Source organism: Bos mutus, chromosome 7 (genome assembly GCF_027580195.1).
Source record: "Bos mutus isolate GX-2022 chromosome 7, NWIPB_WYAK_1.1, whole genome shotgun sequence".
NCBI classification, from domain to species: domain Eukaryota; kingdom Metazoa; phylum Chordata; class Mammalia; order Artiodactyla; family Bovidae; genus Bos; species Bos mutus.
This window is the reverse complement of record NC_091623.1, coordinates 87,373,875-87,387,094: the sequence shown is the minus strand read 5'-3', so window position 1 is coordinate 87,387,094 and position 13,220 is coordinate 87,373,875. Positions and strand designations below refer to the sequence as shown.

At 49.5% G+C, this 13,220-nt stretch overlaps 1 protein-coding gene across 1 annotated transcript in view; it reads left to right on the top strand.

The window, feature by feature from the left end:
* TRPC7 (transient receptor potential cation channel subfamily C member 7) overlaps positions 1-12,532 on the top strand; it is a 142,917-nt gene extending 130,385 nt beyond the window's left edge. Inside the window, exons 9-12 of the mRNA XM_070374748.1 lie at positions 2,514-2,735; positions 3,368-3,448; positions 10,354-10,429; positions 12,363-12,532. Of these exons, the coding sequence (XP_070230849.1) occupies positions 2,514-2,735; positions 3,368-3,448; positions 10,354-10,429; positions 12,363-12,532 (549 nt within the window). The remainder of the gene's footprint in view (positions 1-2,513; positions 2,736-3,367; positions 3,449-10,353; positions 10,430-12,362) is intronic.
* The last annotated feature ends 688 nt before the right edge of the window (positions 12,533-13,220 follow it).

Genomic DNA, 13,220 nt, shown 5'->3' with positions numbered 1-13,220 from the left:
CCTTTGGATCTCAGCATAAACACTAGCCTTTGGGGCAGCCCTCTCCGACCCCCAGGGGCAGAACCCCTCCCCAGCTGTGAGCCCAGATCTAGATACAAAGAGCTGATGAGTTAACATACTCATGTCACTGGCCAGGCTCTGTGTCCCAGGAGGTCATGTTTGCCAAACCCAGTGCCTCCCTAGCACGGGCCAGGCATGCAGTAGGTGAACTGTAGGTTGGCATGTAGTAGGAGGTTGGCTGAGTGACTGAAGGTTGAATATCAGGCACTGGGTTAAGCTATGGAGATACAAATAATATTTACTAAGAGTTTCAGTTCAGTTCAGTTCAGTCTCTCAGTCGTGTCTGACTCTTTGTGACCCCATGAATCGCAGCACGCCAGGCCTCCCTGTCCATCACCAACTCCCGGAGTTCACTCAGACTCACGTCCATTGAGTCAGTGATGCCATCCAGCCATCTCATCCTCTGTCGTCCCCTTCTCCTCCTGCCCCCAATCCCTCCCAGCATCAGAGTCTTTTCCAATGTATCAACTCTTCGCATGAGGTGGCCAAAGTACTGGAGTTTCAGCTTCAGCATCATTCCTTCCAAAGAAATCCCAGGGCTGATCTCCTTCAGAATGGACTAGTTGGATCTCCTTGCAGTCCAAGGGACTCTCAAGAGTCTTCTCCAACACCACAGTTCAAAAGCATCAATTCTTCGGCGCTCAGCTTTCTTCACAGTCCAACTCTCACATCCATACATGACCACAGGAAAAACCATAGCCTTGACTAGATGGACCTTTGTTGGCAAAGTAATGTCTCTGCTTTTCAATATGCTATCTAGGTTGGTCATAACTTTTCTTTCAAGGAGTAAGCATCTTTTAATTTAAGTATTAATATCCGACATTGTTTTCATGCATTAACTTCTTTAATTTCCACAACAGCCTGTGAAGTAGGTGTTACTGTCCTCATTTTATAGATGAGGAAATTGAGGCCCAGAGAAGTTAAGTCTCCTGCTTTGGTGACCCAGCTAGTGAGGAACAGAGGCAGGATATGAACTCAGGCAGGCTCGGGAGCCTGTGCTCCCACCACCACATCACCCTTCCTCTCAGGTTGGGAGTCCCGCCTACACCTCTCTGTTGTATGGCAGAGATCAGAAATGACCCTGCCCTCACAGAGCTTCCAGTCTAAAAGGCCTGTAGAGCATGTCCCCATAGACCAAGCTAGGTGCTGATGGGGTCTCTGCAAAAGCAGACAAATTGGTCAAGCTCGCTGGTGGTGACCTTATGCTCTCCTGGGACCCGGATGGGCTCACAGCCCCTTGAAGTGTAGCCAGTGCCTTGGGGAGAGAAACCCACTGCTCATGGAACACGTAATCAATGCCAACCCCAGGGCCATGGGAAGCCAGCAGTGTGATCATCATGAGCAGAGGAAGAAGCCCGAGGCCACTACCTACATCACACAGCTGGTAACAGTCCAGTTGATTCCAAACCCCTGGCCTCAGATGGCCCTCTTAGGACAGGGGCCCATGGAGCCTGGCCACCTATAGAGAACACACCCCTGCTACCTCTCAGGGGGCCCAATCAGCATTCTGGCATTGACACCAAGTCCAAAGTAACAGATCTGGGCTTTAAATCTACCGCCACCACCAGGGAAGAGCAGACTCTTGCCAGCTACATTCAGGTTTGCTCCCTTGAATTGCATACGCTAGCTGTTGCTGTTGTTCAGTCGCTAAGTCATATCTGACTCTTCGCAACCCCATGGACTGCAGCACGCCAGGCCTCCCTGTCCCTCGCTATCTTCTGGAGTCTGCCCAAGTTCAAGTCCATTGAAGTGGTGATGCCATCCAACCATCTCATCCTCTGTTGCCCCCTTCTCCTTTCACCTTCAATCTTTCCCAGCATCAAGGTCTTTTCCAGTGAGTTAGCTGTTTGCATCAAGTGGCCAAAGTACTGGAGGTTCAGCTTCAGCATCAGTTCTTCCAATGAGTATTCAGGGTTGATTTCCATTAGGATTGACTGGTTTGATCTCCTTGCTGTCCAAAGGACTCTCAAGAGTCTTCTCCTGCACCGTAGTTCAAAAGCATCAATTCTTTGGCTCTCTAGACTTATGCTAGACCTCTTAACATTGTTGGCAGCACTCAAATCCACTTTCTAGTAGGAAATACACGGTGGTGTCTGATATGGTAGCCACGAAACCACATGTACTAAGCACTCAAAATGTGGCCAGTCCAAACTGAGATGTGCTGTGAGTATAGACCACACGCCAATTTTGAAGACTTGGTATGCAAAGAAAATGCAAACTATCTTATGAATCATTTCTATAATGATTACATGCTGAAATGATAACATTTTGGGTCTACTGCATTAAGTAAAATACATCACTGAAATTAATTTCACTTGTTTCATTTTACTTTTTATAATATGGCTCCTAGAACATTTAAATGCCCCCGCAGGGTCCCCCTCTGTGGCTGATGGGATGAGTCTGCTGGAGGGCGTGGCCTCTGATGCTGTGCTATTGTTTTCCTGGCCCTGCAGGAGGATGCAGACGTGGAGTGGAAGTTTGCCCGAGCGAAGCTCTGGCTGTCTTATTTTGATGAAGGAAGAACTCTACCTGCTCCTTTTAATCTAGTGCCAAGTCCTAAATCATTTTATTATCTCATAATGAGAATCAAGATGTGCCTCATAAAACTCTGCAAATCTAAGGCCAAAAGCTGTGAAAATGACCTTGAAATGGGCATGCTGAATTCTAAATTCAGGGTAGGTAGCGTGGGACTTAAGGGGCTGGAGGGGCAGCAGATGGGGGAGAGGGGAGCTGTGTGTCTTTGATTCACAGGATGCCCCTGAAACCAGGCAAATCAGGAGCTCTGAGGAGGGACCCCGTGCTTTTCAGAATCAGCTGGCACTTCAGCACAGCTGCAGTACCAGCAGGGGCCGCTAACCGGCCTTAGTGCCCCCCTTCTGTTGGACTGAGTTGGGACCCCACGGAGGGACTCCTTAGTGGACTCGAAAGCAGATAGCTCTCCCCAGAAAGTAGCTGGATTGTACTCTGGGAAGCCTGGGAAGGGAGGCTCCCCGTCCATTATCTCCCCCTCCTGGAGATCCTCAATTGTTAGCATATTAAAAATCTCTGGGCAATCACTCTGAGTGCTCTCCAAACAAAGCTGACCAAACCATAATTCTGTAATCCACTGACAACCTGCAGAGCCAGAGTCCCCAGGAAATATGTCCCAGGAAGCCAAGCCACAGTGGGTAGAGGGACCTCCTGAGGGCCCTCATTTTAGAGGTAGTACCCTATGCAGGTGCTATTCAAGTCTTACCGTGTAGGTATGTATTAAGTTTCACGTAATATGTATCACATACTATGTATTTTGTATTTTCTGTTTTCCCAGAAGACTCGATACCAGGCTGGCATGAGGAATTCTGAAAACCTGACAGCAAATAACACTTACAGCAAGCCCACCAGATACCAGGTAACCACCGCTTTCCCAGGTATAGGCAGAAGTGGACTCCGTTAAGACACCAATATGGTCACAGGGCTGTGTCAGTCCCCCTAGACACAGCTTCATTCCTTCCTGCAGTCAACATTTATTTATATGCCAGGCACCGCGCTGCTTCCTGGGGATACAGACAAGGTTCCTATCTTAGTGGCACTTCCAGACATAGAGGGAGAGACACTATGGATCAGCAAACATGCAATTAAATATGTAACTTCAAATTGATCAAAGTGCCAACATGAAAAAACTCAGGTGCAAAAGTGGAGAAAACCAGGGAGCCCCTGCTTCCATACGGTTATCAGAAGTTGTGTCTTTAAGGAGAGGACAGCTAGCTAAGACCTCGTAAATGAGGAGGCAACCACATGGGGCCTTTCAGGCAGAGGAAAAGCGTTAAGCCAAGGCCAGAGGGCAGATGCCTGGGAGGTCCAGAGCTGCTGGAGCTCAATGAGCAGTGGGGGAGGGGAAGGTGACGAGGTCAGAATTCAAATCCGAACTGAAGCAAGGTCAGGGTGTGGATTTTACTCTGAGGTATCTAGAAAGGCAGTGGAAGGAGGTTAACTTGGGGAAGGGAGAAGATGATTCTATTTTATTTATGCTTTAAGAAGACTACCTATCTGCTATAATGAGACGAGACCAGTGCGGACAAGAGTGGAAGCAGGGAGACCAGGGAGGAAGATACAGTCCAGGCACACAGGACTGGTGACTTGAAACGCGAGGAGGGTGATGGACAAAAGCTGACTGACTCAGGATACGTTCTGGATGCATTGCCAAAGGGAAATGATGCAAACCAACAGGAATGGGGTGGGGAGAGGCAGGCACCCAGTAGGGCTCCCAGGTGGGTATCGATGTCTTCAGTAGGCACTTGACCTTAGACTGCCAGCCTGCACACGGTCATTATAAAAATTAGGTCTTTTATGCTTGCAGATCTTGCTTTGCTTTAGAAATTAATGCAATCTCTGTATCAGTTTGAATCAGTCAAATGGTCACTACAGGTTATTGATTATAAAAGTGCAGGCCATCCTCCTGCTTTCCCGCCCCCAATGACCAGCGGTTTTATCCACGCTGACCATTTCCTATCAGATGTAAATCTGACGCTGTCCTGAGTGTTCCTTGGGGCCAAGGTGATATGTCCCTGGTGCCAGCATCCCCGAGGGAGCCATTACAGACTCAGCATCTTCCAGACCCAGGTCTCTAATTGAATCTCCATCCGTATTTCAGAAGCTAACTCTGCAGTTAGGAGGAGTTAAGTGTACAATTAAGAAATGGCTCATCCCTTGTAGTACTTATAGTTTTATCGGATGACATGGGCTAAAAAATTGGCAAAGGGCAAATCTTGCATTGATTTAATTGTGTGCTAAATTGGCCCTGCCCAGTGTGATCAGCTTTGAGTTTATTTTATAGAACAAATCCTTCAGTCAGGGGAAGGATTTATATTTCTTTGCTTATTAGAGAGAAGTAGAGATTATCTGTGCCACGGAAAAGATAAAAAACCATAATGGATTAGGGCCAGATGTCTCCTGGGTTTTGAGCACAATTAGCAGCTGCAATCAGAGAAGACAGCCGCTGTGGTCAGCGACCTACAGCCAGATGAATCCTTTGTGAAGGAGACCGTGCTCCACAGTGGTCTTGGGCAATCCCTATTCTGTCTTCCATCATTACTGGCCGAGTCCCTGCAACCTTGACTCCCCCAGAGCTTCCTGCTGTGATTATGCGGATTAGCCGGTTTGCAGCTTCAGGCAGTCTGGGAAAGCAGGCCCACCCTGTATCTTTCCACCAAGAAAAGCCTAGGGCAACTTACTCAGATCATTGTCACCCAAAAGAAGACAGAGAAGCTGAGAGACAGAAAAACTGAGCCCATAGGCATCAGAGGGAGTGGGCTGAGAGGACAGCAGACGGAGCAGAGACCATCTTGCATTTGTACATTTGCATTTTGCTCAGCCCTTTAAGGTCAGGTCTGGGCATCTTCCTGAGCCAACATCTGCTCAAATAGGAGTAAACCCTGAGCCAGCACAAACGGACAGCTGGGAGCAGACTAGACACGAGGGTATGTATAATTTCACACGTGCCTGTGAGAGAGGAAGGACCTGTAACCCCACTGAACACACAAGGGAACTCAGTCACCCGGTGGGTTGAAGTGAGATCTGTCTGCACTATGCCACACAGCCCGGGCAAGAGCCCCTTAGTCCTCTTTGTAGAGTCACACCCAGGCCTCCCTGGAACCTGCCTTGTCTGTGTCTGACAGTGCCGGGGAAGAGGTCTATCTGGGCCTGGGGGAAGGAAGTGAGGAACAGAAGGCGCTTTTGCTATCACGGGGCAGCAACCATCACAGAAGGAAGCATTTGGGCAGGGATCTAAAAATGGCTCAGCCTTTTGCTTGAGCCCACTGGTGGCCTTCCACGCTGCACTGCTTTCCTCCCAAAGCATCTTTCAAAAGTGCCAAGAAATTGTGAGAAGCCCAATTCACTCCCTCTTTCTCACCGAGCAGGCTTCACCCAGAGCCTCCTTTTCATGGAGCACATATGCTGTCAGCCTCTCACTGTCGAGGTGCTGAGACATTCTGGAGCAATCCCAATAAGATAAAAGCCCTGTTGTTGATATGCATGTTAGCTGTTAAGCTCGTTTCCCTTGTGTCTCTAGTAGATCTGCTTGGTTGCTCAAACTTAGCATTTGTTGTTCAGTCCCTCCGTCGTGTCTGACTCTTTGCGACCGCACGGACTGCAGCATGCCAGGCTTCCCTGTCTTTCACCATCTCCCAGAGCTTGCTCAAACTCATGTCCATTGAGTCAGTGATGCCACCCAACCATCTCGTCCTCTGCTGTCCCCTTCTTCTGCATTCAGTCTTTCCCAACACCAGGATCTTTTCAAATAAGTCAGTTCTTCGCATCAGTTGGCCAAAGTACTGGCGCTTCAGCTTCAGCATCAGTCCTTCTAATGAATAGTCAGGATTGATTTCCTTTAGGATTGACCAGTTTGATCTCCTTTCAGTCCAAGATGTTGGGTGTTTAAGCTTCCCATCACTTCAGCTTTTCAGGGTTCTCCATTATAAGGGAAGACAGTTCCTCCAGATTTCCAGGGGTCTGAATTATTTTTCACAAAATTGGTTCTTTGCTTTTGTAATTTTTTTTCCTAATCTGGGTTCTGTGGACATAAGCCCAAACAATGGAACAAAACCATGATGCCAGCAAAATGGCCAAACTGTGTTTCCTATCATAGCTACATTTGATCTGATCAACATGCGTCCCCTTGTTGGGGTATGTACAGACTTCATATCCTCTCTCTCTGAGGATGCATCTCCTTCGGGGCAAAGCAAATAAACCGTGTCCCAACCAAACTGAAAAATCCAGGCACAGTCCATCACTGAAATAATTCTTTATGATGTAATCTCTTCCCCTGAAACCCAGTGGGCATCCTCCTTCTTGCCTTCTAGATGACCTTTTCTGCAGAGATCAAAGCCAACAGGTTAGACAGCTTGCCAATGCTGAGTTCTTGTCTCCTGGGGTCTCCTAAACCCCAGTTTAACACATGACCTGTCCTGCGATCCATTTTGTCCACTCTCTTCCCAATGTTCCTCAACTCCTCTGCTCCTGGGCCGCAGCATTACTTCTCTCTGGCTGCTGCTGGTTGACACCTCCTGCGCACATGTCCTCTTCCTTGGCTCTGTCCTCAGCTTCCCTGGCTGCACAGAGCGGTCCCTCCCACTCCCTGAACACCAGCAGCGGCCAAGAGGTCACCTGGCTCTCAGACTCTGGGCCAGAGAACTATGGGGCTCCCTTCCTGGACATGGGCCTCGATGTCACAACCATTCTTATCCACTAGGTACCTCAGTATTAGTTATTTTGCCTGAGTAAGGTTGCTAAATACAGTCATCTCCAGTCCTTGCTAAATGCATCAGGGCAGAGCAGGTCAAGCTGCATCGACAGGGACATGTTACTGTGGGGAAGGTTTATTATCTCTGCGAAGTGAAAACTCCATGGAAGGTAAGCAGGAGGGAGCAGAAACTCATGACAGAGGACCATGCTTTTCCCCCACATAGTGAAGGAGGGCAGACTTCTGACGTCCATCTTTTCTGCAGACAGAGATCCTCTGTAGCAGCCATGTTAAAAAGAACTTTGGGCATTTTTCTAACCATTTGAGACTTCCTGGAGATGAGACTCCTGCAGAACCCAGGTTGTCTAACATGCGTATGGGGAGGCTAGGTCCTCATCAGGGCATGACGTCTCTAAGCACCTGAAAGGCAGTCACACTGTTGTCCCTGGAGGTGCCTGTCACTCGTGGAATGAACCGGGCAGCAGAGGAAGGTTAAAGGGTCTGGGCATGTCTGCCATGCTCACGTGATCCTGCTTCCATGTTAAACCTCTAACATCCCCGTCTGTAACGAGAGGCTTAGAAGCAAACCCTTGCTGTTCTCCCCTTGGAGCTGCAGGTCTGCAGAAACCACAGTTCAGACCAGGTCTGCCAGGGTTCATGCGTGCGCTGCGGGCATTCAGGACGATGCTTTACCAGTCACTCTCTTCTGCGGGACAGCGATCCATTCTCCAAAAACTAGCTGAGGCCTCTTCTTGCTCAAAAGATTCTGTTAAAGGATCCTTGTTTATCCTTGTTAAAGGATAAACTGGAACCTAGAAGTGGTCCAAACCCCCTGTGACCAATGGGAGCCTGTCTCCTGCATCTCCTCTCTGAAACCACTATGCACTTAGACTTTTCCTGAAGCTTGAACAAAGCCCCAACTTTGGTTTCCATTTTGGTAAATCCCAGATCTGCCACTTCGCAGCTGTATGAGCTTGGAGAAGTCACCTCCCCCTCTGAGCCTCGTGACCTCCTCTGTACAAAGAAATGACAACCCCCATCTCCTCTGGTTTCTGGGAGGGTTCCATGAGATCATTTTGTCAAAGAGGCCAACACAGCTTCTGGACTGCAGGAAGACTCAATACATTTGTGTTTATAATAAATACATACTATGAAATTTTTAAATGATCAGACTACTCACATTGCACTAAAACAGAGTGTGCACAGGAAACGGGAAGGAGGTGACCGTCATAGCTACGAACGCGTCCACTCAGCTACATCCCAGCAGGAGGGTGGTGACTGTCATAGCTACGAACGCATCCACTCAGCTACATCCCAGAAAAGGGGGCTCTTCACTTCCATCTCTGGCTTATAATCTTACACTGTAAATATATAGTCTCTGTAACTGATAGATTCAGAAATGGAAGGGTCTCGAGTTCTTGAGGTTTTTTCTTTAAAATGACAGCAAACTTTAATTATGGATAGATCCCCCAGTCTTGCGTAAGCCTGAAAGTCCACAGTAGAATATTTCTGAATTCCTTATTCAGTTCGAGTGTTAGATACTTGGGTATCTGGTTTGTTGGTTTTATCCCCCTATGAGAACTTGGCTCAGGACAAAGTTTATTTTGTCTCTGTTGCTCCAATTCAAAGTGAAAAGAGCATCACTGACTCCCACTAAAGGCATAGATTCTTAAAACTCAGGTAACCTGCCTCATTGACTACAAGAGGGTCAGTGAGCAATCTAGCATTGCAGTTTAACCACCATCAGGACAAGACCCAGGCCTCTCAGAGAAGGAGCAGCGTGAAGGCAATTCACTGCTTAACTGTGCAGCCTGAAATTAGGGGCTGACTCAAACCACAGCACCCAGCAGACCTCCAGTGGGGGGCCCCATGAGCTCTCAGAGCTCAGTATGAACAGCCTTTCCTGGGATCGAGTGAACCATGGGGTCACAGCTGGAGATGCCCCCTTGGCAAGATCACTACCATTAGAGGCTCTGTGGCACCACCAGTCGGTGATAATACTAATGTGTTCAATCCTCCAGCTCTCTGCATCCTGGAAGCTCACTTCTCTTTTACTTGCAAGAAGCTTTTACCTGAGCCCATGTAGTCAGAGAGGATGTAACCACCTGCTTGACCTCACACAGCAAAGCTGAGGACAGAATTCAGGGCCCTTCAACCTAGCAAATGCCAGTTCTGTCCCCTCGGTCCTCAGGGTGAGCAGGTGAGCGGAAGGGATGCTGAGGAGCTGGGAATCCCCCTCTGCGGTGCTGCTAGGCTCCTACAGATTCAGACGGGTTGGCCACAAGGGTATTTTTAAATCCTGCAATTTCACAGTAACCCAGGACAGACTAGCTGGCAGAATCTAAAGTTCACCTCCTGCGGTCTTTCTTACACTTAGCTCTATTCTTGGTGGCTCTTCAGTGTCTGTTCCTGCCTCCTTTGCTGAAAGGATCTGGTATCTGCATAATAAGTAGGACCTCCAGCGTGACTCCCGACAGTGTTGGGTGGGTGGTGAGGTTTCAGGGAAGCGGGATCTTGGCAAAACCTCCCAAGGCTCGGCTGTATCTCTCTCTGCCTCTGGTAGGAATTTTCCAAAGTACAGTGGACTGGTCCTCCATGCCTGTTCCTGACTGGGCTCAGTGGACCTCTTCTCCTGCATAGCAGCTCCATGGGAGACAGTTCTACCTGGGCCAGCCTGCGAGGACTTTCTTACTTCCCCAGTTTGCATCGGTTGTTGAAATCAGGCCCAGAGAAGACGGCGTGGTGGGCTAAGGTCACAAGGGGCAGGGAAAAGTCAGGCTGAGGACCCTCAAACAGTGCACATGGATCTCAAGTGTTTCTGTCTCTCTTTGTGGCTGGACCTCCTGCCACTGCAAGTATCCCATTCTTACATCCCGGCTCAGGTGCTACTGAATCCAGAGAGACTGGAACCTCCCCATTAGGCAGGTCACTTCTCAAGAGTGAGGCATCAGGCAAGGGAGGGTCCCCCAACTCTGCCAGGCACTCTGCCAGAGGGAGAAGTCACGCCTACAGGATGCAAGCTGCTTCTGTGCTTGGCTGGGCTGGTTTGATCCCTCCCTGTGTTCATGTTTCAGAAAATCATGAAACGGCTCATAAAAAGATATGTCCTGAAGGCCCAGGTGGACAGAGAAAATGATGAAGTCAATGAAGGTAAGCGACTGGATCTGCTTCCTGGAAGGCAGAAGCCAGATGTGGGCTCGCTGGGCCTGCAAAGTCAAGGTATCGGCGGCAGGGCTCAGTCCCTGGCTGGAGACCCTGGAGGGCCTCACTGGAGGTGGTGGCAGAATGCAGGGGAACACAGTTGCAGGACTGGGGTCTCTGTCCCCTGGCTGGTTGTCAGCTGGGGCTGCCCTTAGCTCTGACCACAGAGCCCTCCACCTCAGCACCAGCACCAGGACATGGAGCCCTGCTCACAGAATGGTTCTGCCTCCCCAGTCATGACTGACACGAGTTGCCTCCTATCCCTTGAGCTCAGGACAGCCGTGAGCTCCTCATGCCCAGAGCGCACAGACAGACAGCCGTGGACAGCCCCTGTTCTGGCTGGCTCCATCCTATCTCACATCCTGGCTCTCAGAAGCTATCAACCAGCAGTTTCTCAAAGAATTCCTTCCACCCCCTCAGAAGTGCTTGCTATAAAAGCGGATCCAGAACCCCCCTCCTCCCCAGATCTAATAAATCAGCATGGCCTGAGGGTCTGCCTGCGATACAGTACCAGGCATTCTCATACCAGGCATTCATTCTGACGCAAACTGAAGTTTGCCAACTACATTATTTTCACTGTTTGGGTTATTCTCCAGTCTATTTTAAGCAGCTCTTAAGTGAAAAGCGAATTACCATACACCAGGTAATTAATCTTCATGAGACACCTGGGACAAATATTTGCTATCTTCCAAGAGTGAAGGTACCAGGAGCCTCTGGAAGGAGCCTAGTCATTTAGAGACCCTCCGCTTCATCCTGGAACATCACTGTGCAGCCTCAAGGTCAGCAATGGCCAAACGACCCCTGGGCTGACCCTGTCTAAGAGTTGAGTAGCAGCCCATCTGCCCACCCTACTGTTGGGTCTTAAATACAACACAGCCGGGTACCATGGCAGCCAGCCCTTTGAAGAGTGTGATGTGACTGACAAGAATGTAACTGATGATAGAAGGTGGGGCTGTCCAGGTTTCATGCCATGGGAATGGCAGCATGGAACTAGGGCTCAGTGAAGCCCCCATGAAAACAGAGATGCACCCCTTTGTCAAAACTGGCCAGACTATAGCTTTAAGACTGCTGCCTCTTCTGTGTGTCAGGGATACTTGGAAAACAGGTATGGTTAATGTGTCCCCGGCAGTGGACTCCCACTTGAGTCAAGGTTCAAGTCCAGTATCTTCCAAACCAGGCAAGAACCTCTCGACCCCACTTTGTGGTTAAGAAGAAGGTTCCCACAGCCCAGGCCCGTGTGGACTTTTAACCACGTGGCTCACTGTGGAAATGAGTGGAAAACCCCACCTGGTGGTCCCTTGCCATGGAAGGAGAAGGCGGCAGGCCTGCCATGGTGCACCAGTGAGGCACGCAGCTTGCGTGGTCTGGGCAGACCCTGCTCCTGCGAGGCTGCCTGGCTCCATAGCCACATCCACTGATCAGCTGAGCTGATCGCCTCAGATGCCTAGGAGTTCCTCTTCCCTGCAAATAACGATGACAAAACAAAACACGAAGCATGATGAGGAAGAAATGTTAAAATTAACAAGGGTGCCGCTCGGAGTCTTGAAATCTGCCTTTAATGGCTCCAAGACCAACGTTCTGTGATGATAACACAGGTGCAAGCAGTTCAACCTGGTCTTGATTCCTCTGTCTACCTCAACCCCTTCAGGGAGAGCTTGACCGGGAATGGGAGGAGAAGGGTCTTCAGCAGACGAATGTGTCCTTTAGTGGGAGGGGCAGTGTGAGAGTTAGGTCGAAACAGACCTCCAATCCCCTCACCTCCACCCTGCCGGGGCTGGATCAGTAGCCTGACATTCTGCTGGAAGAAGGCATGCCTCAAATGCCTCTAGGGTGAGTCCCTTCTGCAGGCTCATACTCACCGAAATCTCCTCTGTCCTTGCAGGTGAACTGAAGGAAATCAAGCAAGACATCTCCAGCCTGCGCTATGAGCTCCTGGAAGAGAAATCTCAAGCTACCGGAGAGCTGGCCGACCTCATCCAACAGCTCAGTGAGAAGTTCGGGAAGAACTTAAACAAAGACCACCTGCGGGTGAACAAGGGCAAAGACATTTAGCAGCCTGCACCACCGGCACCTGTGACTTCTACCAGCATTCCAAGGCCAGGTGGGATGCCCTGGCCACCAGTCCCGGTGGGAAGGGGTCCTGGCCCACTCCTCTAGGACTCTAAGGGGACCCACTGGCTCCGTCCTGACCAGCCTTGCTGGCATCTGCAGCCCAGTGTCCTGCCTGGACCCAGAATGATTGTGAATCTAGGCTGTTGGGTGAGAAACTCGACCACAGGAGGAAGGGAGGAAGTGGCCCCCTGACACGTGGGGACACCTTCGGTCCAGTCATAGGGACATATGTCCCAGTGGCCAGCGCAGGAAAAGGCCATCTCGGGTGCACACTTGTGCCCTCCCACCGCACACAGACCGCCATGCTGTCTGCGTGCAGGAAGACAAACCACCTCACCCCACACACCCCTGCTCACTCCCTCCCTGCCACCCACACACACCCAGAAGAACCGGGCGGTGACCTGTGATCTATTCTTAAGTGCCAGATGAGAACACAGATAGCCTACTAGCAAAACAGTTCTATTTGTTTATATTAAAAAAAAAAAAGGTTTAAAAATCCTAAATCAAAAATTGTACTGTAGGTAGCACTGTTCAGAGAACAACAACAAAATCCAAATGATGTATTTTTACCTTTATGAAAATTATCTTGTATTTACTATTTTTACCTGAAATGGAAAGAAATAAAATT